Source organism: Chanodichthys erythropterus, chromosome 4 (assembly GCF_024489055.1).
Source record: "Chanodichthys erythropterus isolate Z2021 chromosome 4, ASM2448905v1, whole genome shotgun sequence".
NCBI lineage: Eukaryota > Metazoa > Chordata > Actinopteri > Cypriniformes > Xenocyprididae > Chanodichthys > Chanodichthys erythropterus.
This window is the reverse complement of record NC_090224.1, coordinates 27,680,770-27,705,824: the sequence shown is the minus strand read 5'-3', so window position 1 is coordinate 27,705,824 and position 25,055 is coordinate 27,680,770. Positions and strand designations below refer to the sequence as shown.

The 25,055-nt window shown below is 41.6% G+C and overlaps 1 protein-coding gene across 1 annotated transcript in view; it reads right to left on the bottom strand.

Annotated features, from left to right (window-relative positions):
* Positions 1-6,650: 6,650 nt before the first annotated feature.
* Positions 6,651-25,055, bottom strand: part of tshr (thyroid stimulating hormone receptor) — a 238,601-nt gene continuing 220,196 nt past the window's right edge. Inside the window, exons 5-11 of the mRNA XM_067384659.1 lie at positions 18,553-18,627; positions 18,389-18,466; positions 17,920-17,988; positions 15,538-15,615; positions 12,829-13,017; positions 11,295-12,583; positions 6,651-6,729 (exon numbers count right to left, since the gene is read on the bottom strand). Coding sequence (XP_067240760.1) covers positions 6,656-6,729; positions 11,295-12,583; positions 12,829-13,017; positions 15,538-15,615; positions 17,920-17,988; positions 18,389-18,466; positions 18,553-18,627 — 1,852 coding nt within the window. The 3' untranslated portion in view covers positions 6,651-6,655. The remainder of the gene's footprint in view (positions 6,730-11,294; positions 12,584-12,828; positions 13,018-15,537; positions 15,616-17,919; positions 17,989-18,388; positions 18,467-18,552; positions 18,628-25,055) is intronic.

The following is a 25,055-nucleotide window of genomic DNA, read 5'->3' as shown; positions in this document are numbered from 1 at the left end:
GGTTATAATTATATATTTTTTGTAGTATTACGCCACATCGTGTGTGTATATTAGCACCATTTGTTGTTTTCTTGTGGTACGAGATAGCAGCGCTTCCGGGTCCTAACGCTCTGTGTGACGTCAGACTTAACAACCAAATAGAGGGTATGCATCGACGTCACTTTCCCGCCGAAAGCGTGTTCTCTCAGTTGGACTGAGTGGCAAAAGAACCTGCTGCGTGACTGGATTTAAAGCCGAGTTCAGACTGCTGAACTGAAGGCTGAAGGTTTTACACTGCATGACTTTACAATAGGAAGAATCGCCGACAACTCTGTCTGGCATGCAAACTACGTTTCACAGCCAAACACACGTGAGATGTGACAAGGAAACAACGCGATATCACGCAGGACTGGAGTTATTATATTAAAAACGGTAGCCGGCAAGAAGCTTGCAATATGAATTGCCAGTGCACTGATTTGCAGCGAAAACAAGAAAAAGAAAACAAGAATATGGGGGAGGAAATGGTTGGGGAGACTGTGGATTGTGTGTTCTGCAATGAGAGTTGGAGGTAAATGCATAACTTTTCAATGTGCTGCTGTTGCGGATGGTCAAGCAAAGGTTTGTGCTTTGTTTCTGTTTGATAGAATTGTAATGTTTATCTGAAACGAAGCCATGCTTGCTGATATTGTGGTCTATAACTCCTCCCCGAACTCCCCACTGCTCTGTATCTTGCTCTCTCATTGGCTGTCCGTCATCGCCAATGTAGTTTTCAGTCCGAACACTTTTCAAGGCAGGAACACACCAAGCCGCCGGTCGGCCGTCGGGCAGTTTTTCTTCGTCGGCCGACTAAGTTTTCTCAGTGTGTTCCGCACCGTCGGCTGAAGTTGGTCCTCGTCGGCCTTTTTTCGGCCGATTCGAAATGTTGAATCGGCGTTGGAGCTCGTCGGCCCATCTGATCATTCTGATTGGCTGCTCAGCTACTGCCGCCTGCTGTTTCGGAAAGGCATTTCATCTCACGCGCAGAACTGACGTGCTGCTTGGCCGTCGGCTGTTTAGCGTCAGTTTGGTGTGGCAGGGCAACTTTGGACACTGATGCTGCCGACGTGAGCCAACCCCACAGTTTGTTTTCGTCACCACTAATTCGTCGGCGTCGGCTTGGTGTGTTCTGGCCTTCACACAACAGGATTTTGAATCGCCGACAGGTCCAGATATTTAGCATGCCAAATATCTCACGGACGGCGGCGACTCATCGGCGATTCTCTCAGATCGCGTCTTTGCTCATCATCACTCGCGTGAACGAGCTCCGATTTGCTTGTGATTTCGGTCATTTGTCGGTGATTTCTCAAAACCTGTCGGCGAGCCAAAATCGGGGCTAAAATCGTGCAGTCTGAACTCGGCTTAACAGGGGAAACTGCGAAAACGCGAGTTAAACTAACGAATTACACTAAAGGTTGGAATTGAATGTGTTCCTTACAACTTGTCAAATAAACCTAATCCATGGATATTGACATGCAGCTTGGAGTCGTGTTTCCTGAAATTTATATGTGCCTGACAGCGGGGAGACACATAAAGTAAATCTGTCTGTGAATATTTTATATAACTACAATATAGGTAGGTTTAAATCCACATAATGTAACGCCACGCCAGCAGAGGGAGCCCTCTCCTGAGTATTGACAGTATGCCGCTCCCTCTGCTTCACTGGTGACTTCCTGTTTGGTACTACTTAGCCAGAGTAGCTACATCTATGCTTTGCGAAGTATTGCCAGTTACACTGCCTTACCGAGCGTTTTCCTTGTTTACCTGATTGCTGACCACGTGTATGATTCTGCCTGTTTGTCTTTGATCATCTGGATTATCCTTTCTGTTTTGGCTGCCTGATTTGACTGATTTCTGTGTTTGGACCTACTGCCTGCCTGCCACTCTGCCTTTGGATTATCCCTTGTGTATGTTCGCCGATTGGACTGATTTGCTGGTTTTGACCCACTGCCTGTTTACGACATCTGTGTGTTCCTGTTGCTGCTCAATAAAAACCACTGCAAATGGATTCTACTTCGGACTCCGCGTCCTCCTTACAGAATACTTCGCCCAACATGAATCCAGCAGAAGTAGCCAACCTGCAAGCAGCATTCGCTTACCAGACAGAAGCCATCAAGGGCTTACAGGAGCAGCTCACTCAACTCCGATCAGTCAATGAACATCTGACTCACTACATCCGCTCACTTCCTCCTCCCTCGCTGAACACGGTAAGCCTTGCTCTCCCTGACAAATTTGACGGTTCTGCTGAATGCTGTAGAGGCTTTATTCGCCAAGTCAGAGTATACTTTGATCATCAAAGAGAGAAGTTTGAGTCTGATGAAAAGAGGTGTGCGTTTCTAATGACGCTATTGACTGGCAAAGCTATCGACTGGGCCTCTGCTGTATGGGATAGCGATGTTCAAATTAGAACCTCAGTGGATTATTTCATTCAACAATTGCGAGAAGTGTTTGAATATCCTGCTGGGGGCAAGAATATTTCAACTCAACTACTTCACCTCTCCCAAAACAACCGCACAGCTGCTGATTATGCAGTCGAATTCAGGACACTTGCAGCCCAGAGCGGTTGGAATGATATCTCTCTTAAAGCTGTGTTTCAGCGTAGTCTCAGCCCCGAACTACAAATCGAGTTGGCATGCAAAGGAGATGATTTGTCATTTTCTGAGTATGTGAACCTGGCCATACGTGTCGACAATCTGATGAGGCAAGCTCCGTGGTGCAAGAGGAGGTCAACAGACTCATGTAAATCCCACAGCCCATGTATTTACCCCAGAAACTACAACCAGCAAGGAACCCATGCAAATAAACTTCTCGAGACTTTCTGAGGAGGAGAGAGCAAGGCGTCGTCAGTTCCGTTTGTGCTTCTACTGCGGCGAGGCAGGACACCGCAGCTCAGGATGTCCACACAAGAGGCAAACCGCCTCTAAGGTAAATGTTGAACACTTTGCATTGCTTAGCAACAAGTCCTTCACAATTCCTGTTACCCTAAGAACTGAGAACCTTTCTGTTAATTTGACAGCGATGATCGACTCTGGAGCGGCCTTGAACCTGATCAACAAGGACATCACACAAAAATACAACATCCCTGTTCAACCATGCACCCCACCCATCAGGATCAAGGCAATTGACGATACACCCATCGGAAAGGGAATAACTCATCAAACCAAAACTCTAACACTTACCGTGGGACTCTTTCATCAAGAATCCATCTGTCTATACCTCATGGACTCCCCCCAGCATGACCTCGTCCTTGGGTTCCCATGGCTAAGCGCTCACGATCCAAGCATCTCCTGGCAGCATGGTGAGCTCATTCAGTGGTCCGATTTCTGTATGAATAATTGTCTTTCCACAAGCCCCCTTCCATGTCTCACAACCAGTGTGGAAAGCCCCGAAACTAACCTAAATGTTGAAATTCCCACATGCTACCATGACTTAATGGAGGTCTTCAGCAAAGTCAAAGCTACCCAACTACCTCCTCATCGTCCTTGGGATTGTGCTATCGACCTCCTCCCTAATGCTATGCCTCCCAAGAATAAGATCTACCCTCTATCCCGAAATGAGAGCCAAGCCATGGAGGAATACATCACAGAGGCCCTAAACTCTGGTTTCATCCGACCTTCTACTTCTCCGGCAGCTGCAGGCTTTTTCTTCGTTGAGAAAAGGGATGGAGGTTTGAGACCTTGTATTGATTACAGGGGATTAAATAATGTTACTGTAAAATTCCGCTATCCCCTTCCACTTGTACCTTCAGCTTTAGAGCAACTGCGTGAAGCTACCATCTACACCAAGCTAGATCTGCGAAGTGCCTACAATCTGATCAGGATCAAAGAGGGTGATGAGTGGAAGACTGCCTTTGTCACCACTAGGGGGCACTATGAATATCAGGTAATGCCGTATGGCCTAGCTAACTCACCTGCTGTTTTCCAGTCTTTCATCAATGAAATCTTCCGAGACCTGTTGAACCAATATGTTGTTGCATACATAGATGACATTCTGATATATTCCAACTCAGAGGCAGAACATATCACTCACGTCCGAACAGTCCTTTCCCGGCTTCTAGAGAACCAACTCTATGTAAAGGCAGAGAAGTGCGAATTTCATGTCAAACAAACTTCATTTCTAGGCTACCAAATAAGGCATCAAGGGGTGAAGATGGATACAATCAAGGTGAAAGCAGTCACTGAATGGCCTCAACCCACAACAGTGAAGGAACTCCAACGGTTTCTGGGATTTGCAAACTTCTATAGACGTTTCATTCGTAACTATAGCATGATAGCATCACCCCTGACCTCTCTCTTAAAAGGAAAACCTACAAGATTAAGGTGGACAAATGAAGCCAACAATGCTTTCAACTCCCTGAAGGAAAGATTCACCACAGCACCCATCTTGAAACATCCAGACCCCAACCTGCCCTTCGTCGTAGAGGTAGACGCATCCAATAGTGGAATCGGGGCAGTACTTTCTCAAAGACATGGTCAACCAAGCAAACTATATCCTTGTGCATTCTTCTCCAGGAAATTAACGGCAGCCGAAAGAAACTATGATGTAGGAAACAAAGAACTCCTTTCAATGAAATCCGCCCTTGAAGAATGGCGACACTGGCTAGAAGGTGCAGCACATCCATTCCAGATCATAACTGACCATAAAAACCTTGAGTACATTAAGAGTGCAAAACGTTTGAACCCACGCCAAGCTCGATGGTCACTGTTCTTCACCCGCTTCCAGTTTACGGTAACCTATAGACCTGGCAGTAAGAACAGTAAGGCCGATGCTCTGTCTAGGCAGTATGACCTCTCCACTGACAATGTCCATCCTGAACCCATTCTTCCACCATCCGTTGTCTTAGCTCCTGTAACTTGGGATATCATGGAGGAAATTCAGAAGGAACAACAATCAGAACCAGCACCCTCCAACTGCCCCCTGGCAAACAATATGTACCACAAAGCTTACGCCTCCGTATCATGCAGTGGGTCCATTCTTCCATTGGCTCAGGTCATCCTGGTATCTCTCGCACCCTCCAGTTGTTACAGAACACGTTCTGGTGGCCAGCTATGTCACAAACTGTCACAGACTACGTAAAATCATGCCAAGTTTGCGCTCAATCTAAGACCCCCAAAGAATTACCCTCAGGCCTCCTACAACCATTACCCATTCCCCAACGTCCCTGGTCTCACCTCTCCATAGATTTCGTCACGGATCTACCCCCTTCAAGTGGATTCACCACTATTCTAGTCATCATTGACCGCTTCTCCAAATCTTGCCGCCTGGTACCATTGAAAGGACTCCCCACAGCCATGGAGACTGCCCACGCCCTATTTCATCATGTCTTCCGAGTCTATGGTCTACCTGATGACATAGTCAGCGACAGAGGTGCCCAATTCACTTCTCAGGTTTGGAGGGCCTTCTGTAAGCACCTTGATATCAACATTAGCCTCACCTCAGGTTATCATCCTCAGGCAAACGGCCAAGTGGAGCGTCTGAATCAGGAAATCGGCAGATACCTCCGAACTTACTGTAGTAGAGAACAACACCGTTGGTCAGAATTCCTGCCCTGGGCAGAATATGCCCAAAATTCATTGGTTCACTCATCTACAGGTATGACCCCCTTCAAGTGTGTCCTAGGCTTCCAACCCCCTCTGTTCCCTTGGTCCGGAGAACCCTCATCAGTCCCAGCAGTGGATGACTGGATGCAACGCAGTGAGAGAGTGTGGGACAGTGCTCATGTCCATCTGCAGAGAGCAGTGAGAACTCAAGAACTGCAGGCTAACCGACGCCGCCGCCCACATCCCCCTTATCAACCAGGACAACGGGTCTGGCTCTCCACTAGAGATCTCAGGTTGCGGCTACCAAGCCGGAAGCTCAACCCAAGGTATGTTGGCCCTTTTAAAATTCTACGAAGAATTAATGAAGTCACTTACCAATTAGAGCTTCCTGCTAATTACCGCATCTCTCCATCCTTTCATGTTTCCCTCCTGAAACCGTTCCACCCGGAGCCTGGCCCCAACAACAATGCTCAAGAGCCACCACCACCATTGGACATTGAAGGTGTCCCTGCTTATAGGGTAAACCTGTTGTTGGACTCAAGGCGCAGAGGGGGTCAGCTCCAGTATCTGGTGGACTGGGAGGGCTACGGACCTGAGGAGAGATCATGGGTAGCCGCCCGGGACATTCTGGACCCTTCTCTCATCGAGGAATTTCATCGTGCCAGACCCGACCGACCAGCACCACGACCAAGGGGACGGCCTCGGAGAGCGTCAGGAGACGCTCCTAGAGGAGGGGGTTCTGTAACGCCACGCCAGCAGAGGGAGCCCTCTCCTGAGTATTGACAGTATGCCGCTCCCTCTGCTTCACTGGTGACTTCCTGTTTGGTACTACTTAGCCAGAGTAGCTACATCTATGCTTTGCGAAGTATTGCCAGTTACACTGCCTTACCGAGCGTTTTCCTTGTTTACCTGATTGCTGACCACGTGTATGATTCTGCCTGTTTGTCTTTGATCATCTGGATTATCCTTTCTGTTTTGGCTGCCTGATTTGACTGATTTCTGTGTTTGGACCTACTGCCTGCCTGCCACTCTGCCTTTGGATTATCCCTTGTGTATGTTCGCCGATTGGACTGATTTGCTGGTTTTGACCCACTGCCTGTTTACGACATCTGTGTGTTCCTGTTGCTGCTCAATAAAAACCACTGCAAATGGATTCTACTTCGGACTCCGCGTCCTCCTTACACATAATCACTTGTTATTACGATGTTATGTCGTCACATTGCCCTAAAACATATATAGTTTTATAGTTTTATAGTCAATGTCGTTTATTGAAAAACACCCACTTATGCAGAATATAAGATGGAAAATATTTGATGAGTTGTCAAACTAATATATAACAATACAATATATAGGTATGATGATGATTTACCTCAAAATCCAAGAATTTGACACAAAATGATAACTAAAACATGTTTCTCTGCCTGGAGTCGAGCTGTTTCTGAGAATTGCAGTGATGCATTTGCTTTTTTCCCTGTTGCTTTCTGCAGTTTTTAAATACCTCAGGGTTTGTGTCAAAGCTATTTGTACAGTAAATCACAAAGCTCTTTCCCGTTTTGGATATGTTTTGTGTGTTTTTCACGACATTCACGCTGAAAACCAATGCTGCTGCTCAAGGGGCTCGCACACCGGACGCGAAGCTCAGCGCCGCGACACGTCTTTCAAACTCGAATGCATTTTATATTTTTTTCTATTGCTGCTGCGCTGCTGACGCTCAATTAAAGTGAAAGCACACTTTTGATGGACAAAATAAATATAATTTCACACAAAAAAGTGTTCAAAATGCACAGAATAAGCATGTCTAATGTGTTTTAACAAGAATTTGAGTAAGACAGAAAAGAAAATTAAGAATCAAAATAATTATAGAAGATTTACCCATTTAATTATTCAGTTTGGGTTAAAGTATGGTGTATTATAAATAAAACTAAAGTAAACTAGCCAGAAAATATGATATATAACATTATTTTAGTTATTACACAAATATAGGCTGCAGCATACACAAATTAAACCAGAGTTTGCTGGCTTTTTTCGGTGAGTTTGCCGTCTTGTAAACATGTGCACGCGACGGATGATGTGCGGCCTCATTACCTCATTCGTGTGCAGCAATGGATAACACGAGGCTTTTATTTATTGATTTTTATTTATTTATGTATTTACGTTTACATGAAAATGTTGTACACTTCCCCATGTTAACAAACTTTCAAGACTATCAAGTTTATAAATGACCACCAGCTGTCTTTGTAAAGAAATTCTCACTATGCAGCTTCGAGCCGCTGCTGTGATGCTGTACAAACGCTTGCAGTGTGAATACTCGTGCGTCTCTGCAGCTGCAGTGACAGTGTAGTTACGCTCACGCTTGCAGTGTTAAACAGGCGTTAGGATTCATAGCCGCAGACATGCAACCTTATTCGGTGGTGGAAAACTCCGGTTTTAGGCATTTAATTAGCGTGCTAGACCACGCTACGAAATCCCAAGTAGAACGCATCTCACAGCTACGGTGATTATATTGCATAAAAGTCTAGTCTGAAAAATGGCATAGCAACCTGTGCTTTAAAAAAAATAAATGTAAAAATCGAATAGAACCGTGACCTTAGAATCGAAAATGTAATCGAATCGAGGATTTGGAGAATCGTGACACCCCTATATTGCTTATATTATAACATTTTTTTTTTCACCAAAACAAATTACATGCATCACCTTTAAATACATAGAAGTGGCATATTTTATTTATATCATATTTTACAATTACATATGAAGATAAATTACATGCATTTAAATGAATTTAGATGTTTTGTGATTTCAAAATCAACATTACAGTTTAGAAACAGTGCTACAGGCTAAAAAACAATATCTAAGCCCACATCAACAAATCTACATGCAAGCTCTTTTTTTTACAAGAATATGAAGCTTAGCAACAATGCTCATTAAGCCTGTTTCACATAACACACTTACACACTGTGCATAAGCAATGCTATACAGAAAATATAATTCATGGCTGAAACTAAGAAAGTATAAGATGGTTATTGCAGTTGGGTCATTAAAAATTGTTACAATCTTGATTGTGAAATCTAATTTGAATGTATTGCTACCCCTCATCATGCAATCTACTTTAATCTACTTAGAATGGAACAACAAAGAGCAGTTTAAATAATCTGGATTCAGTCAAATTTACAGAATAGAGTAAAAAACAAATAGGTCTGGTTTCACAGGGTTTAGATTAAGCCAGACCTTACTTCAATTAGAACATTTAAGTAGCTTTTATAAATGTGCCTTAGAAAAATACATTACTGGTGTGTGTCTTAGGACAAAACAATGGCACTGACATATTTTAAGATATGTCAGTGCAAATTGCTTTCAGTTAAGAGAGCTCAAATGTGCATTTTAGTCTGGGACAAGGCTTAAGCCTTGTCTGTCAAACCAGCAATTGTGTTTTTTGTGTGTGTGGCACTTGTGCATGCATTGTTTGAAAAAAAAAAGTCAAGTAATGTTGCAAAAATAGGCTCAGTGACAAAACTGTTTTCATCTATGCTTGTATGATTGTGCTGCTTATACACACAGTTTAAATGATTTGTTAGTTGTTAAAATGTGAGCTGGAATAACTATGCATTGCTTTTGTGTGTGGTGTTAAACAGGCTTTAGATTCCACAACCACCAGTGGTTCTTCACCCTTTGTTATGCTTGTGTTAAATGAACAAAGCCCAATGATCAAGCAATGACTTTTACCAGTTCAGCATACTATATTAAAGGTGCAATAGGTTCTATACAGAAACAGTTTTTGTTATACTGGTTGAAAATCTCTTCATATCCTGATAGCAATCACTATGTTAAACGGTCAAAATGTATTTTTATAAATATCTATCATCTGTGGAATGCGAAAGACCATAAAATGCTCATTCAATCATTATATTTGGTCCTAATGAAATAATACAATGTCCTACCTGCCTGTAGGGCTGTCAACGAATATTCTAAATTCGAATATATATTCGAATAGTTTTAAAAAAACGAATTTCGAAGGTGAAAATTAATATTCGAATAAAAAAAAAATGTGGAAAAAAACGGCCGCGGTAGTAGAGGCGTGGCTGTCTGCTTTGCGAGTGGGACAGGTCACAGGAGTCGCACTGTCTGGCACAGCGTCACACTGATGAAAGTTAACGCTTCTTGCATGGAAGATGCAGAGCCCAACTCAACCGCAGCAGAGAAAGCAATTTTAACTTTGGATTTTGGTCGGTAGGAGGTAAAATTGTTGAGCCGCGAGATAAAGTTGTATGCAAGCTATGTAAGATACAGTTAGCATACCATTCGACCACTAGCAACATGAGGTCACATCTCGAAAATGTGCACCCAAATGAGCATGGCATAATATGTGGAACTCCAGCTAAACAGTCACGTCTTGACACTTACTTTGCATCGCCCGCCACAAGCTCTTTGTCTGCAACACGACAATGGGCCATAACGGAGAAATTAATTTTGTCCATTTGTAAGGACATGAGAACGATCAGTGTCGTGGATGGGATAGGCTTCGGGGAGTTCTGTCAAGCAATGGAACTGAGGTTCCATGTTTACCACAGCACAGCTCGCTTGGAGCGTTCAATATGCTGTAAAACTTCAATTAATATTAATAATATTTGTTTCAATCACTGAATGAAGCCTGCTATATTTGGGACAAGAGTCGCGACCTTAAATTGCTTGCACAAAACTCTTGATCAGCACTCAAAATTTGTTTGTTCATTTAAACCGTTATGCGCAGAGAGCGTGAGGGTGAGAGAGAGTGAGGTCTGCGGTCTTGGCCATTAGTTGATTAACTTGTTTTTGTGTAGGTAATACGTTGTTACCCTGTTATTGACGTAATGCGCGTCATTGACAAAATGCGCAATCAGATGTTCGAATAGTTCGAATATTCGTGTTTTTTTAGAGGGAATATTCAAACGTCATTTTTTAGCAATTTTGACAGCCCTTCCTGCCTGTCAACATATGTTTGCGCAGACATCATACGTCATCAGCGCGTTTCATGCTATGCAGAGTTTATGCAGAAAGACGTCAGTCACGCAGTCACTGAGCACCGCAAACAAACAGCAGCCACCTTTTACAGTTCCTACCAGATCAAAACAACAAGTTTGAGCTGTGTTCAGGCTATAACTACCGTAATTAAGAGATCAACCCGTGACATTCTAACGAGAGCTGTTCATGTCCTCAGACTCAAAATTATGCGTTTCCATGTATCAACGTTAAAATCAATGTGCAGCAGTCAGGTACAAGCTCTCTAAGTTGTTTACGTTCATTATTATTATAATGTTATGTGCTTTGAGATATGAGGTAGTTTAACGCCATCTCTTGTGACGCTTTGCCGAGAGCAGCAGTGTGTGTGTGCCTTAATGTGTTTTGGAGGAGGCGTGGCTTTGAGACACTCTGAAGGAAGGGTGTGATCTTATGATTTGAAAGCTAGCTCTGCTTGCTAGCCTCTCCGAAAATGTCCTATTGCACCTTTAAATAAACTAATATTCACTCATTTTTTTCAATGCAGACCTTTCAAGTAATTCATTAATTTTCTGTCTTTTCTGTGCTGCAAGTTAGTTAATTGGACTCCAGCCTACATTCCAGTTGTTGTTGCCTGGACTCATATATATTGTAGGCTTCAAGTGTCCTGACCATCACTGTCCTCGTGCTGTTGGATGGCTAGTGGGTTGCCTGGATATTCTAGAAGGGAAACAGGGGTCTCCTTGGCTCCTGTTTGCTCCCTCTCACGTCTGGTGATTCCTCTGCTGCTTGCCTTCGAAGACACAGTCTGACCTCGGAACAGCTGAGCCCGACGTTGACAGAGACCCACTTTACTGAGCAGTATAAAGACATCTCCTTGGAAGGCCTTGGTGAAGATAGCATAGAGGAAAGGGTTAGCACAGGAATTCAGAGGATAAAAAAGCACCAAGAGAATCTTGGAGTTTGACACAGTGATGAGTGGGTGGTGCAACGCAGCTGTAATAGCATACATTGAAATGGGTGCTATGCAGAGAAAGTCAGTAAAGATGAGTACAGCCATACGCTTCGCAATGTTGGTATCTTTGTTGGCAGACTGATGACTTGGGTTGTGAATAGCACAATAGATCTTGATGTAGCATGCACAAATGACTACAAAAGCCAGGATGTTAAGAACAAGTACAGATAGGATGAAGATCTGGTCCACAAGTGTCTGGGTGTCCATGGGAAGACAAATGCTGACTTTCTGGTAGCTGCTGACCCCAATGAGAGGCATAAGAGCCAATATGAGGCAAAATATCCAGCCCACTAGCATGATGATTGAGGCATGGGACAGACGCAACTTACGGTCCAGCCGCATGGCGTAGGTGATGGCATACCAGCGTTCCAGGGTAATAGTGGTCAGTGTGTAGACCGACAGTTCACTAGCAAAGACGGAGAAGAACCCAGCTATGTTGCATCCTGGACCTGTTTGCCAATCAATAGCATGATTATGGTATTCAGAACGTGTGTGGAGGTCCACGGAAGCAATGAGCAGCAGGTAAATGCCCATGCAAAGGTCAGCAAAGGCCAGGTGGCACATTAAAAACCTTGAGACAGACAGTTTGTAGTGGCTGGTGAGCAGCACCAACAGTACAAACAGGTTGCCCAACACAGCAAGCAAACTGACAAACCACACAGATACTCTTAGAAAGCTGAAACCCATGATGTCCTCACAAGGGTTGAACTCATCAGGAGCAGGGAAACAGGCGACCTCCTCTCCCTCCTCACACACAATGTAGTCATAGCGACTGTCAAACTCATGGCTGGTGTCTTCCTGGGGGTTCTTCAGTGTTTCACCAAAGCCCACATCATCATCTGGGTGTCCACCAAAGTATGTGTGGTAATGCAGGCTGCTGTAAAAGTCCTGGTGGTCGTAGGTGTCTCTGAAGATGTTATCTCCCGAGTCAATGCCAGGTTCCATGCTGCTGTACAGGCCAGGAAATTTAAAAGTTCCAACAGATCTCTTTTGAAGTTGATTATACCTGGCAGTCAGGTTACAAATGATGTCCTCTAAGTACCTGGCAAAGAGCAAAAATCCTTATGCTTGCATGCTAGAAAATACACTTTTAAAAGGAAGGTCTTAAAGCTTTTGCATTATCACTAAAACTAGCCTAATATTTAAAATCTTTCATAACATTAGACATCCAATTATGTGACACCACAGTTCAGTCGTAGTCAAAAATACTACAGAACTTTACTCATGTAACAAACACTCATATTTTCTTATTCTTGATTATTGCAATGAATAATCAAAGCCACAAACCCCCTTTTTTTCTTCAAGTTCTTGAATGCACAGCAGTGGCTGGGGTAGGTCAGGTCTGCTGTAATTAGGTGTCTGAAGGTCTTGATCGGTGGTAGTTTTTTGAGGGCCCAGACATTCCGAGCACAGAGTTCACGAATTGACTCCAAGCCCCTGGTTGGGAGGGAAATGACAGCCGATTCTGAAACATCACTAATTAGAAAAAACACACACAAAAAAAGACTTTTTTAACCCTTGTATGGCCTTTGATGTTTCCCTCATTAAAAAATGTTCCCTTCATCTCAGTGGGAGAGATTTTGTGACTTTTGTTACATTATCTATCTAAACACACACACGTTTGTTTTTGTGAATTGTGGGGACATTCCATAGACGTAATGGTTTTTATACTGTACAAACTGTATTTTCTATCCCCCTACACTACCCCTACCCCTAAACCTACCCATCACAGAAAACTGCACATTTTTACTTTCTCAAAAACACTAATTCTGTGTGATTTATAAGCCTTTTGAAAAATGGGGACATGGGGTAATGTCCTCATAAGTCACCCTCTCCTTGTAATACCTATGTCATACCAATGTCATTATACAAATTTGTGTCCTGATATGTCACAAAAATGAGCGCGCACACACACACACACACACACACACACTTGATTCAGTTGTTCTGAAGGTATGTAAAAAAAAAAAAAAAAAAAAAAAAAGTCTTCAGGGTTGGAATGGACCCCGCATCGAAAATGAATGGGAAAGGTGAAAAATTAAAGAGTTTTTTAATAAATCAATTAAATCTGGAGGCAATGATCACCTCACATTTTTATGTATTATTATTTCCTTGCCGACACATCATGCTTGTCATGTGACACACCGCAGCCACAATGGCGCTGTGTGACTTTTGTAGGAAATTGGTTTTACTTCATTTTTTATTTCACTTTTCTTTTTTTATTTAAAACATTTCCAAACTTTTAAACTATATCATGAAAGATCTGATATTCCCATTCTCAAATAAGCCTATGTGTAAGTAAAATGTATTGTTATTTAAAACACTACGGGCGATGGGCGCCGCTGCAATTCAGAATCAGAGTTGTCAGATTTACATGTAGGCCGACATTTTACCAATTCTCCCAAAAGACATGAAAGTAAGTTGCCATTGAACTTGAGTAAAAATTGAGTAAACTTTATAATTACATACACAGTATGTAGCTGTGAAAAAAAAGAAAAAAAAAAAAACACGTCCTCAAATTATAGCTATTGGAAAGGATTAACATTGCTGCTTTCAAAGACATCATGTGTGTATTTTATATATTGTATTTTATTTATTTTTTTATTTTTTTGCTAGTAGGCTACTGTGTATTTAAATATCAGAAGCCTTGTATCTCTCACGGAGGAGCTCCGGGAGCAGATGACAGTGAAGGAGGAGAGTGAACCAGGTCTGGATTGATTGTTTATTATATATGATTAAAATTTGTGAAACATTCACCGGTTCCCGCCTCCTTCTTCCCTGGACACAAACCGCTTCACACTTATATAAATAAACAACAACCATTTCTGATGTTTTCACTAATCACTAATCTTAAAGTATGTAAACAGCAAAACAGCTTTATGAGATGAGATTTTTATGCATCCAATCTGAGCCTTTTTAAAATGTGGTATCTGGTCTACATGTAAAGAGTTGTATTTGATTCTCAGCTCAGGTGGAGCATCATAATGGAGGGCAGTCAGTGGAGCTCTGTTTAAGACAGCTGTTTATTCAGTCTATGGGTCGATGTAACAATTACAGTACATTAAAGGGTTATATCTTGCTCTATATGAAGACATTTCACTTTACCAAATCAAAAGCAGTGGCTTTTCTAAAGCTTTTGTTAACCTCTTGACTTTTTGTCAACCTCTAAAGATATTTTTTAAGACCATGGACATGCAATAAAAACATAATATTTAGTTTGATCATATGAGTTTGTTGTTGTTTCTGTTTTAAATTGATGTTCCAATGAGTCTATTGTGCAACATGACTTTAAAATTAAGTAAAAAAAACAAACAAACTTGCAGCCAGCTTGTCTGATTTTGTCATTTAGACATAGTTAGCCAGTGACCTCATAGCAATGATTTCACACTGATCTTACTCCTGAGAGGGTAGCTGAGGGGCCACATTATTAACTTATTAAAGAACTATGATTTCAGCAGGCCCACATTAGCAGTCAGATAAAACATTACTATGGTCAAAATTCAGATGAGAAGATATTTTTGCACTTTTTTAAGTTAGTAACCCCAATGAATAGTAGGCTAGCTTTACATAGTCTGTATTGAACAGTAATACATAATCTTTGTCTAAACGGTATAACAACCAGTTGTTTTTATGTCCCAAGAGTGCAAGCATTAGAAATATGTTTTCCATTAAGAGTCAAAGAATAAAAGTATTGTTTTGATGCATTTTAGTGCTATGACACATGATCTAATCTCTAAAAGACTTTTTTTAATAAAACATATACTAAATATTTAAAAGTCATCTTTAACAGCTCTACATTCTAATCATAATAGTAAAATCTCATATTTTTTTTTATAATTATTACCTTTTCTAATCTTATAATTTTTCAGAAACCTGTTCCCCAAAACACAACAAAATCATTTATGGACAAGGGCTGCAAACTCTGAATAAAAGATCTCAGAGGGACCTACAGACACTGAATCTCAAGTGCTTTCAGGAGAAACAAAACGCACTCACAGGAGCATTGGTCCACTGCTAGTCCCAGCAAACATTCTCTCATCTAGCCTTGTCAGCAGCTTATTTCTATGCAGGTACCTGAAAAGAAAAGGAGTGAAAATGTCCAGTTTGAGGATTATAATATATAATGTCATTAAATGTTACAAGTAAATATTAGATTTTTCTGTGGTGCTTGTTAAGGCACAAACAATTTTTATTTTAAAAATTTATTTAGTAGGGTAATTGTTCCCACAATATTTGTGCAATTTAAATGAATAATACCTGTGCTGCTTACGAGAAATGCAAAATTAGATGGTAGATAGTAACAGGCAAACATCCTGCAGACTTATATTAAAGAAGTGATATAACCACACAGGACCAGAATATCATAACGACTCTTTGGGGCCAGGAAGAAACCCCTTAGCAAAATGCCACAATATCTTAGCATCACATTTTCTTAAAAATCTTCAATAATGTTATTCTAAATAAACACACTATTAAAGGTGCCCTCGAATGAAACATTGAATTTAGTTCAGTACATGGAAATGACATACAGTGAGTCTCAAACTCCATTGTTTCCTCCTTCTTATATAAATCTCATTTGTTTAAAAGACCTCCGAAGAACAGGCGAATCTCAACATAACACGACTGTTTTGTAACAGTCGGGGTGTACGCCCCAATATTTGCATATGCCAGCCCATGTTCCCAACATTATGAAATGCATTAGACAAGGGCAGAACGTCTACATGTGCACAGCCGAATCATCAGACTAGGTAAGCAAGCAATAACAACAGCGAAAAATGGCAGATGGAGCAATAATAACTGACATGATCCATGATATCATATTTTTAGTGATATTTGTAAATTGTCTTTCTAAATGTTTCGTTAGCATGTTGCTAATGTACTGTTAAATGTGGTTAAAGTTACCATCGTTTCTTACTGTATTCACGGAGACAAGAGCCGTCACTATTTGCATTATTAAACACTTGCAGTCTGTATAATTCATAAACACAACTTCATTCTTTATAAATCTCTCCAACAGTGTAGCATTAGCCGTTAGCCACGGAGCATAGCCTCAAATTAATTCAGAATCAAATGTAAACAATATAACAGTATACAATACTCATATAATCCGATGCATGCATGCCGCATGCATGACGAACACTTTGTAAAGATCCATTTGAGGGTTATATTAGCTGTGTAAACTTTGTTTTGGCACTGTTCAAGGCAAGCGCGAGCTCCGTGGGCGTGGAGCACGAGAATTAAAGGGCCAGTAGCCCTGAATCGGCTCATTTATAATGATGCCCCAAAATAGGCAGTTAAAAAAATGAATTTAAAAAAATCTATTGGGTATTTTGAGCTGAAACTTCACAGACACATTCAGGGGAAACCTTAGACTTATGTTACATCTTTTTAAAAAAAGTTCTAGGGCACCTTTAACAGCTGCTCCATTGCACTACATAAACATTTTAGGATTTTTAGAATTCTGAATACAAGGCTTGCTAGAGCCACTTTTACAAGCAAATTAACAATCTAGAAATTGAGTTTTACTATTGCACTTTCATTAGTGCCTTTGTCCTGGTTTAGCAGTCCAATGTCAATATGCAAAAGCCCAAAGACATTAGCAAGAGATTGCAACCTAAGGGAGATTGAGATATGAGGGGGATTGACACTAATATCCCATATTCTCAGCAGAAAACCCTTAGGAGCAGAGGTTAATGACACGTATCCAGATTTGTGAAACCTCAATAGTGAGTAATAGTGCCCCCCAAAGTGTTCTTTACTCAAGTAGGCCTTTACACTTTTCTATGGTTCTACTTTTCTATCTTTTTCTCACAATTACAAAGTTTACATCTCGCAATTCTGACTTTGCAATTATATTTTAAATTGTTTTATTCCGTGGTGGAAACAAGCTTCCATGCTTTTCCCATGGAAACTGATTGAGAAGACAATGCCATGTTATCCAGACTATTGAATCAAGTGAATGAATAGTTCAACCAAACATGAAAATTACATCATTATTTAGGCATTTTTTTTCAGGTGGGATACAACAACAATATTCCCTCAGCTCATACAGCGACAGTTTAGTGACAGTAATTGTGTGAGCTACAGTCTGCTTTTTATTGCTTTATTTTATTTTATTTTATTGCTGTTTTTGGTGTTTTGGAATGATGTATGGCAAGGATTCTTCAATAGTTTTCTTTTAAAAATAAAATAAAATTTTGCAATGAAATTAAGGTGAGTAAAATAATTATAGAATTTATTATTTATTTTTGGTTAAAGTTTTGGTAATTCTGTTAATGATCAATGCTTCATAAATGTGGTGCATCAAACTTGTATTTATATTGTTTTAGATAAACTTTAAGCATGTTGGTGTTATACAAGTTTTATAAAGAACTTTACACTGAGTCCAGCTTTGTGCCATTGAAAGCATGATGTTGGACCTTTGTAAAGCCATTGCTGTAGAGCCTCCTGTTGAATGAAAAGCAAGAAATAACAGTCATGGCCTCATGCAAAATTCTTGCTAATAACAACAGTAATAACTATAATAATAAGTAATAAAAAATACTTGGCTCAGATTTTGACAATATATGTTTAAACATGTTTAAAGAGCCAACATGAAGATGCTTGAGTCACTCAGTGTACAGTAAAGCTTTATAATTGTACCAGAAACTAGAACAGGATTACAAATAGCCTTCTGCTAAAAGGGATTTTTTCAGTTAATCAACACAATCCCTCTAATATGCCCTATATAGTTAAAAAAAAAAAAAAAAAAGCTAATAATGGAGGAAACAGACAAATGACAGTTCAAAACATTTTTCTCTGTTAGTATGACAAAAATGTGAAAATGAGGGAATTTGACAAGACTTACACTGACAGCAGATCATTGGTAATGCCAAGAAAAGCATTAGATGGAATTTCAGCAATATAGGGATTATCGCTAATTTCTCTGCAGGAAAAGCAAAAATAAATGAAACAGAATACCTTCAAAAACACTGTTCTGTATGAAAACTGCAGCATTAAAACACTTCTCACAGTAGGAAGTATGAGTCATGAGCCTGGATATTGGTCAGGTCAGGGAAGATGGTGAGGCCCGTGTTGAATAAGCCTCTGCAAACACAACACCTCCTGGTTATCATTTTATTGTCTTATGCACTGTCTACAAAGACATATTGCTGGAGGTAATTGTACATTTGGTTTGAGTGCCCTTATGTTATTTGGTGGGGTGCATAAAAATGTAACCAATGTGGTTCAAACGACGGAGGTGCGCGGCAATGCAATGGTTTCAGGAAACAGCCGTAACTAGCAAGTTAAATTCTCCAGCGAGGCATTGTAGTATTCCAGTTCAGCAGTGAGTTGCGTCGTTATACAGGAAACTCACCCCAGGACAAGAAAATGTTTGTTTATAAACTATAACATAATATCATGTTGTCTATTAATTTTATTACATGCCTGCATATGTGTGAAACACGTCAATGAAACTGAACTAGAACTTTTATAGCCTCTGCAGAGATTTCATTGGAATGTGCATGAGTCAGAGGCTATAATTAGATGTGCCACAGGTGCATCGACAAGATATTTTGTCTGAAGACCAGTCCTTGGACATCTTCAGTGCGGCAATGAATTGTAGCATCTCGTTCCCGCTTTTTCAGGGAACAAGGTTACAGTGAAGTAACCTGAGAGAATACCCATGCTGCTGCACTGGAGGTATCTGGACCCCTTACGATTGTGTAGTGTGTTCTCACAAGAACGCGAAAAATGTCTCAGACATGAGCTTGCGATGTCGACTCAAGGACATGAGAGCCCAGAGTGGCATGAACATCCAAACTATAAAATCTTATGAATGTGTGTGGAGAGGACCAGCCTGCCGCATCACATACATGCTGCAGGGGGACACCCCCCGCCAAAGCTCTAGATGAGGTGATCCCCTCCCCAAGTAGAATGAGCCCTGGTGAAGATTGACCGCGTGCCTCATAGGCAAGAGCAAAAGTATCCCTCACCCAATGTGAAATTGTCTGTTTAGTGGCGAGAGAGAGTTACCAGTAGAGTAGAGGGGACATTGCACTGTCTGTTGGGAGGTAAAGAGGTCCACCTCTGCTTCATAAAATCTTAACCAGATTTGTTTCATTACCTCAGTTAGTGATTCCCCCATCTGTATTTTCTGTCTGGACAGTAAGCCTGCTCCCACATTCAGATGTCCAGGGATATATACTGCCCTGTGTGACAGGAACTTGTCCTGCGACCAGAGAAAAATCTGCAGCACTAGTTTGTTTAGGTAGCGCAAACACAGACCTCCCTGGTGATTTATGTAAGAGACTGCCGCTGTGTTATCCATCTGCACCAGGACATTGACAGCCTCTCAGCTGACAGAGGAAATATTTCAGGGCCAGAAATACAACCATTAAAGGAACACTCCACTTTTTTTTGAAAATAGGCTCATTTTCCAACTCCCCTAGAGTTAAACAGTTGAGTTTTAACGTTTTCGAATCCATTCAGCCGATCTCCGGTTCTGGTGGTACCACTTTTAGCATAGCTTAGCATAGTTCATTGAATCTGATTAGACCGTTAGCATCGCGCTTACAAATGACCAAAGAGTTTTGATATTTTTCCTATTTAAAACTTGACTCTTCTGTAGTTAAATCGTGTACTAAGACCGACAGAAAATGAAAAGTTGCGATTTTCTAGGCTGATATGGCTAGGAACTATACTCTCATTCAGGCGTAATAATCAAGGAACTTTGCTGCCATATAATGGCTGCAGCAGGCGCAATGATATTACGCAGTGTCTCTCACATACGTCTCCATGGTTGCAAAGCACGTTCCCTGTGCAAGCAGGGGCTCACGGGCGCTGCGTAATATCATTGCACTGCAAGTTCCTTGATTATTACGCCTGAATGAGAGTATAGTTCCTAGCCATATCAGCCTAGAAAATCACAACTTTTTATTTTCCGTCGGTCTTAGTACACGATTTAACTACAGAAGAGTCAAGTTTTAAATAGGAAAAATATCAAAACTCTTTGGTCATTTTTAAGTGCGATGCTAACGGTCTAATCAGATTCAATGAACTATGCTAAGCTATGCTAAAAGTGGTACCGCCAGAACCGGAGATCGGCTGAATGGATTCGAAAACGGTAAAACTCAACTGTTTAACTCTAGGGGAGTTGGAAAATGAGCCTATTTTCAAAAAAAGTGGATTGTTCCTTTAACTCTAGGCAGTTGATGTGCCAATCGAGCTGATGACCCTCCCGCTGCCCTTGGGCTGTTGGGCTGGACGGCACTCTAAGACTGCTCCCAAGCCCGATAGGGACGCAATGGCAAGGCATACTTTGAGTGGGACACAAGGCTAGAAACCGGGGTCTGAGCCAAATAGCAAGGGTATGTAGCCTGCGGTGCATAACGCTTATCTACCTTCGGGGATTGGCCCTTGGATTCATCCTCTGGCTTTGAGCCACAACTGAAACGGTCTCATATGCAAAAGGCCCATAGGGATCACCAAGGACGCAGATGCCATGAGACCTAACATTTGTTGATACTGAAGAACAGTACAATCTTGGCCTAGCCTGACTTTGCTCAGGGTATTGTAACCTGACTCTCTCTCCGGAAGAGGAACACGTTCTATGGCCCCTTTGACCAGAAGATATTGCAGCTCTTGTGACAGCAAGTGCACCTGCTCTGGCTTCACGGTAGAGGCAACCACGCCATTGGATTCTTTAACCTATTTCTACTGTCTTTAGAACCCACATAGAAATGTCTGGCAGTGCAGTAGCTATGCTGCCAAGTTCTCTGAAATGTGTTCCAATGTTGATACTTCCTGTTGAGGGGATGTTGGATGTTCCGTGTCCTGGGTGACAACAGGAAACAACTGAACACCCGACATTTTGCTGGAAACCACTGCCCCCCGAAACCAGAGGCAGCAGGGATGGTACAGAGATTTCTTGGGGGTATCGGGAAGATGCTGGTAGATATATAGCTGCATGAAAAAGTACTTGCAGAATCTGTCAAAATATGAATAATTTTTAACAAAATAAGAGAGATAATACAAAATGCATGCTATTTTTTTATTTAGTACTGTCCTGAGTAACATATTTTACATAAAAGATATTTACATATAGTCCACAAGACAAAAAAATAGCTGAATTTATTAAAATAACCCCAAAGTTTGGGAACCATTGGTTCTTAATACTGTGTGTGGTAACCTGGATGATCTACAACTGGTTTTTTTGTTTGGTTTTTTTTGTGATGGTTGTTCATGAGTCCCTTGTTTGTTCTGAGCAATTAAACGGCCCAATGTTCTTCAGAAAAATCCTCCAGGTCCTGCAGATTCTTCAGTTTTCAAAGATTTTTTTTTCATATTTGAACCCTTTCCAGCATTGATTGTTTGATTTTGAGATCCATCTTTTCACAATGAGGACAATTGAGGGACTCAAACACAACTATTAAAAAAGGTTCAAACATTCACTGATGCTCCAGAAGGAAACACGATGCATTAAGACCCGGTGGGTTCAAAAGCTTTCACCCCCCGCCTTTATTTTAATAAATTTAGCTTTTTTTTTTTTTTGTCTTGTGGACTATATGTAAACATCTTTTATGTAAAATATCTTACTCGGGAGAGAACTAAATAAAAAATAACATGCGTTTTGTATGATCTCGCTTATTTTGTTAAAATTATTCACATTTTCACAGATTCTGCAAGTGGTTCTTTTACATGCAACCGTATGTGCCACATCCCGAAGGGGCTAACCCCACAGGGCTGGGTGCAAAACCATCAGGATATATAATATATATATATATATATATATATATATATATTTATTTATTTTTTTTAGATATAATGGTCCTGAGGTCTTGCCTTTTTGGAGGCTGCTGAGGGCAGTGAGCCGGTCCCCAGTCTTGGCGAGGGGGGAGCTCGACTCGCCACACTCTGTTTCTGAGCCTCACGTTTGGAAGGACCGGGGTGAGGCTGGGTGGATAGCAGCCCCTCCCCCTGAGTGCAGCGAGGAAGGAATTGCACAAAAGCTCCCTTGTGTTTCTTCACCTCCCGAAACCTGCTGACGACTGTATTTACAGTCGCCACATCAAGCAAGAATACTCTGTCCTTATCTTTGATGCCGGTGAGGTTCAGCCACAGATGCCTCTCCAATGGTATCTCACGCACTCAGGTCCTTCAACAGGTCAGCCTGGTATGCTTGTAACGCCTGTAACACTGCCATGGTGTGCAGCTCTGACCTGCAGCTTGAAAAGTGTTGAGGTGCCAAGCCAGGAGAGAGATTGCTCATGAGCGTCTCTTCAACCTGTGGCATTATCATGCCTTAGCACCGACGATAGTCTAATATGTTGACATCGTAGACACAAAAACACAGGAAGTATAAGGTTTCCCCCATGAACGAGTTAACTTGTCATGGAGGTCTTCAAAGAAGGGGAGAGACTGATGTTGTGGTCCCTCCCCCTCGCACAAGCCGAAGAGGTGCATGGATCTGGAGCGCGATTGATAGGGACGAACCAGTCTCATGCGTCTCAGCCAGATCCATTCGCGAGCCCCACGGTGGAACAGTGGGTGCTGGCCCTTGGAAGTAACCAAGATGAGAGAGCAGTATCTTAACTGTGAACAGCTCACATGCTCACACTCACCCGTAATGCAGGGCAGCATGCTCTTCCCCCAAACAAATAAAACAGTACTGGTGTGTGTCCGATTCAGCCATCGGACGTGAACACGGAGACGTAAGCTGTTTGTTTTGTTGATCGCTCATATTTGCTTTCTTTTTCCTTTACTTGTGATACAGAGTGAAAAGAGAGAAAGTCTCTGCGCACTGCCTATCAAATCTAACTCCTATCAGAAGAAACAGAGACAGCTTGAGAAGAACATACACACAGTATGGTCTGAAGACAGAAACACCTTTCGATGCACCTGGAGCACATCTAATTATAGCCTCTTAAGTGTGCGCATTCCGATGATGTCACTGTTCTAGGTAACAATAATAACAATTCTTACGTTTAAATATTTTATTAGAAATTTTGACAGATAGTTAACTGTAATTACACACGAAGTAGAAGGCAACAAGAACGTATAATAAAAGACAAAAAGTAGAAAAGAAAAGCCGACCTCCGCATATCTACTTGCAGAGACTTCACTAAAGTCCAACATGAGTCCGCTACATAACAGAAACTTATACAAAACAACAAAAGTAAATCTTGGAGTTATTCCTCAATATTTACTTATCTGTGCCAAACTGTTCGATTGCAAATTTCCATGCTTCATTCGCGTCGGTGAAAAGCTTCTCTCCCTCACTGTACGTCACCCGAAGTTTCGCTGGATACAAAATGCCAAACTTCACACCGGGTTTATCCCGAAGGATCTGTCTTACTCTGGCAAAGGCTGCCCGACGTTTTACCACAGCTGACGGGTAGTCTCTGAAGATCTGGATGGAGCGACCGTTGAAGGTTAGTTTTCTTTGTGAAGACACTTTGCGCATGATGTTTTCCATTGTATGGCCATGGTGTACCCGAGCAATAAACTGACGCGGTGGGTCACTGTCTTCAGGCCGGGAACGAAGAGCACGGTGCGCGCGATCCAGCACAGGAAGCTCATCTAATTCAAGCACCTCCATGAGCAGCTTAGCTACAAATTCTCTAGCACCTTGACCGTTTTCCAATCCTTCTCGGATTCCAGCGATTCTTATATTTTGCCTCTTAGAACGGCCTTCCAGATCGATGCATTTCTCTGTTAATTCTGACACCTGCTCGGACAAACTTTTAACATGAGCTTGTAGTTTCGTAACAGCATCTGACGAGGCCGAAGCGGTCTGTTCAAGATGTTCGAGAGTTGTGCGGTGGTCATTTATGATTAACTGCATTGCATCAAACTTCGCATCAATTTTCCTCTCCAGCGTCGCAATCTCTCCTTTCAAACTTTCTTTAATATCAGTCTTAACTTTGCCCAGCTCCAGTCGGAGAGATTCAATTGCAAGCAGCACCGGGTCATTACTTGCTGTTGAGCTGGCCTCTTCCATCGAGCCCGCGGTCTCGGCCGTACTTTCTCCCTCAGCGACATCTTTCTTTCCTTGTTTCTTTGACGGCATTTAAGCAAGAAAATTTAGATTGATTTTGAACGTTTGTCACTATTAAGGGTTCGAGAGCAATAACTAGCTTTATGTTGTCTTGTTTTAATGAAATTTGAGTGAAAATCAGCGGAGCTACAAAACTCACGTCTTACTCCATCTTAAACCCGGAAGTCCCCCAATAATAACAATTCTAGGTCAATTTCATTGACGTGTTGCACACACATTCACAGCTGGTCACACCAAAAAGTGTTACCATAGCTCTGAATCAAACACAGCATTGAGTATAGCTTTTGAAAGGTAACAGTGAGATTGCTCAGCATAACATGAACATTTCTGTGTTGCAGACACTAATGTCAGAGTAGACGGATCACATGAGCTCCACTTACTCTCATTGGTAGTTGCCTTATTAATTTACTGTTTATTGTTTATTAAATAATGTAGTTAAACTGACAATGCTTTCAGCTACCAATAAGAGTGTGGT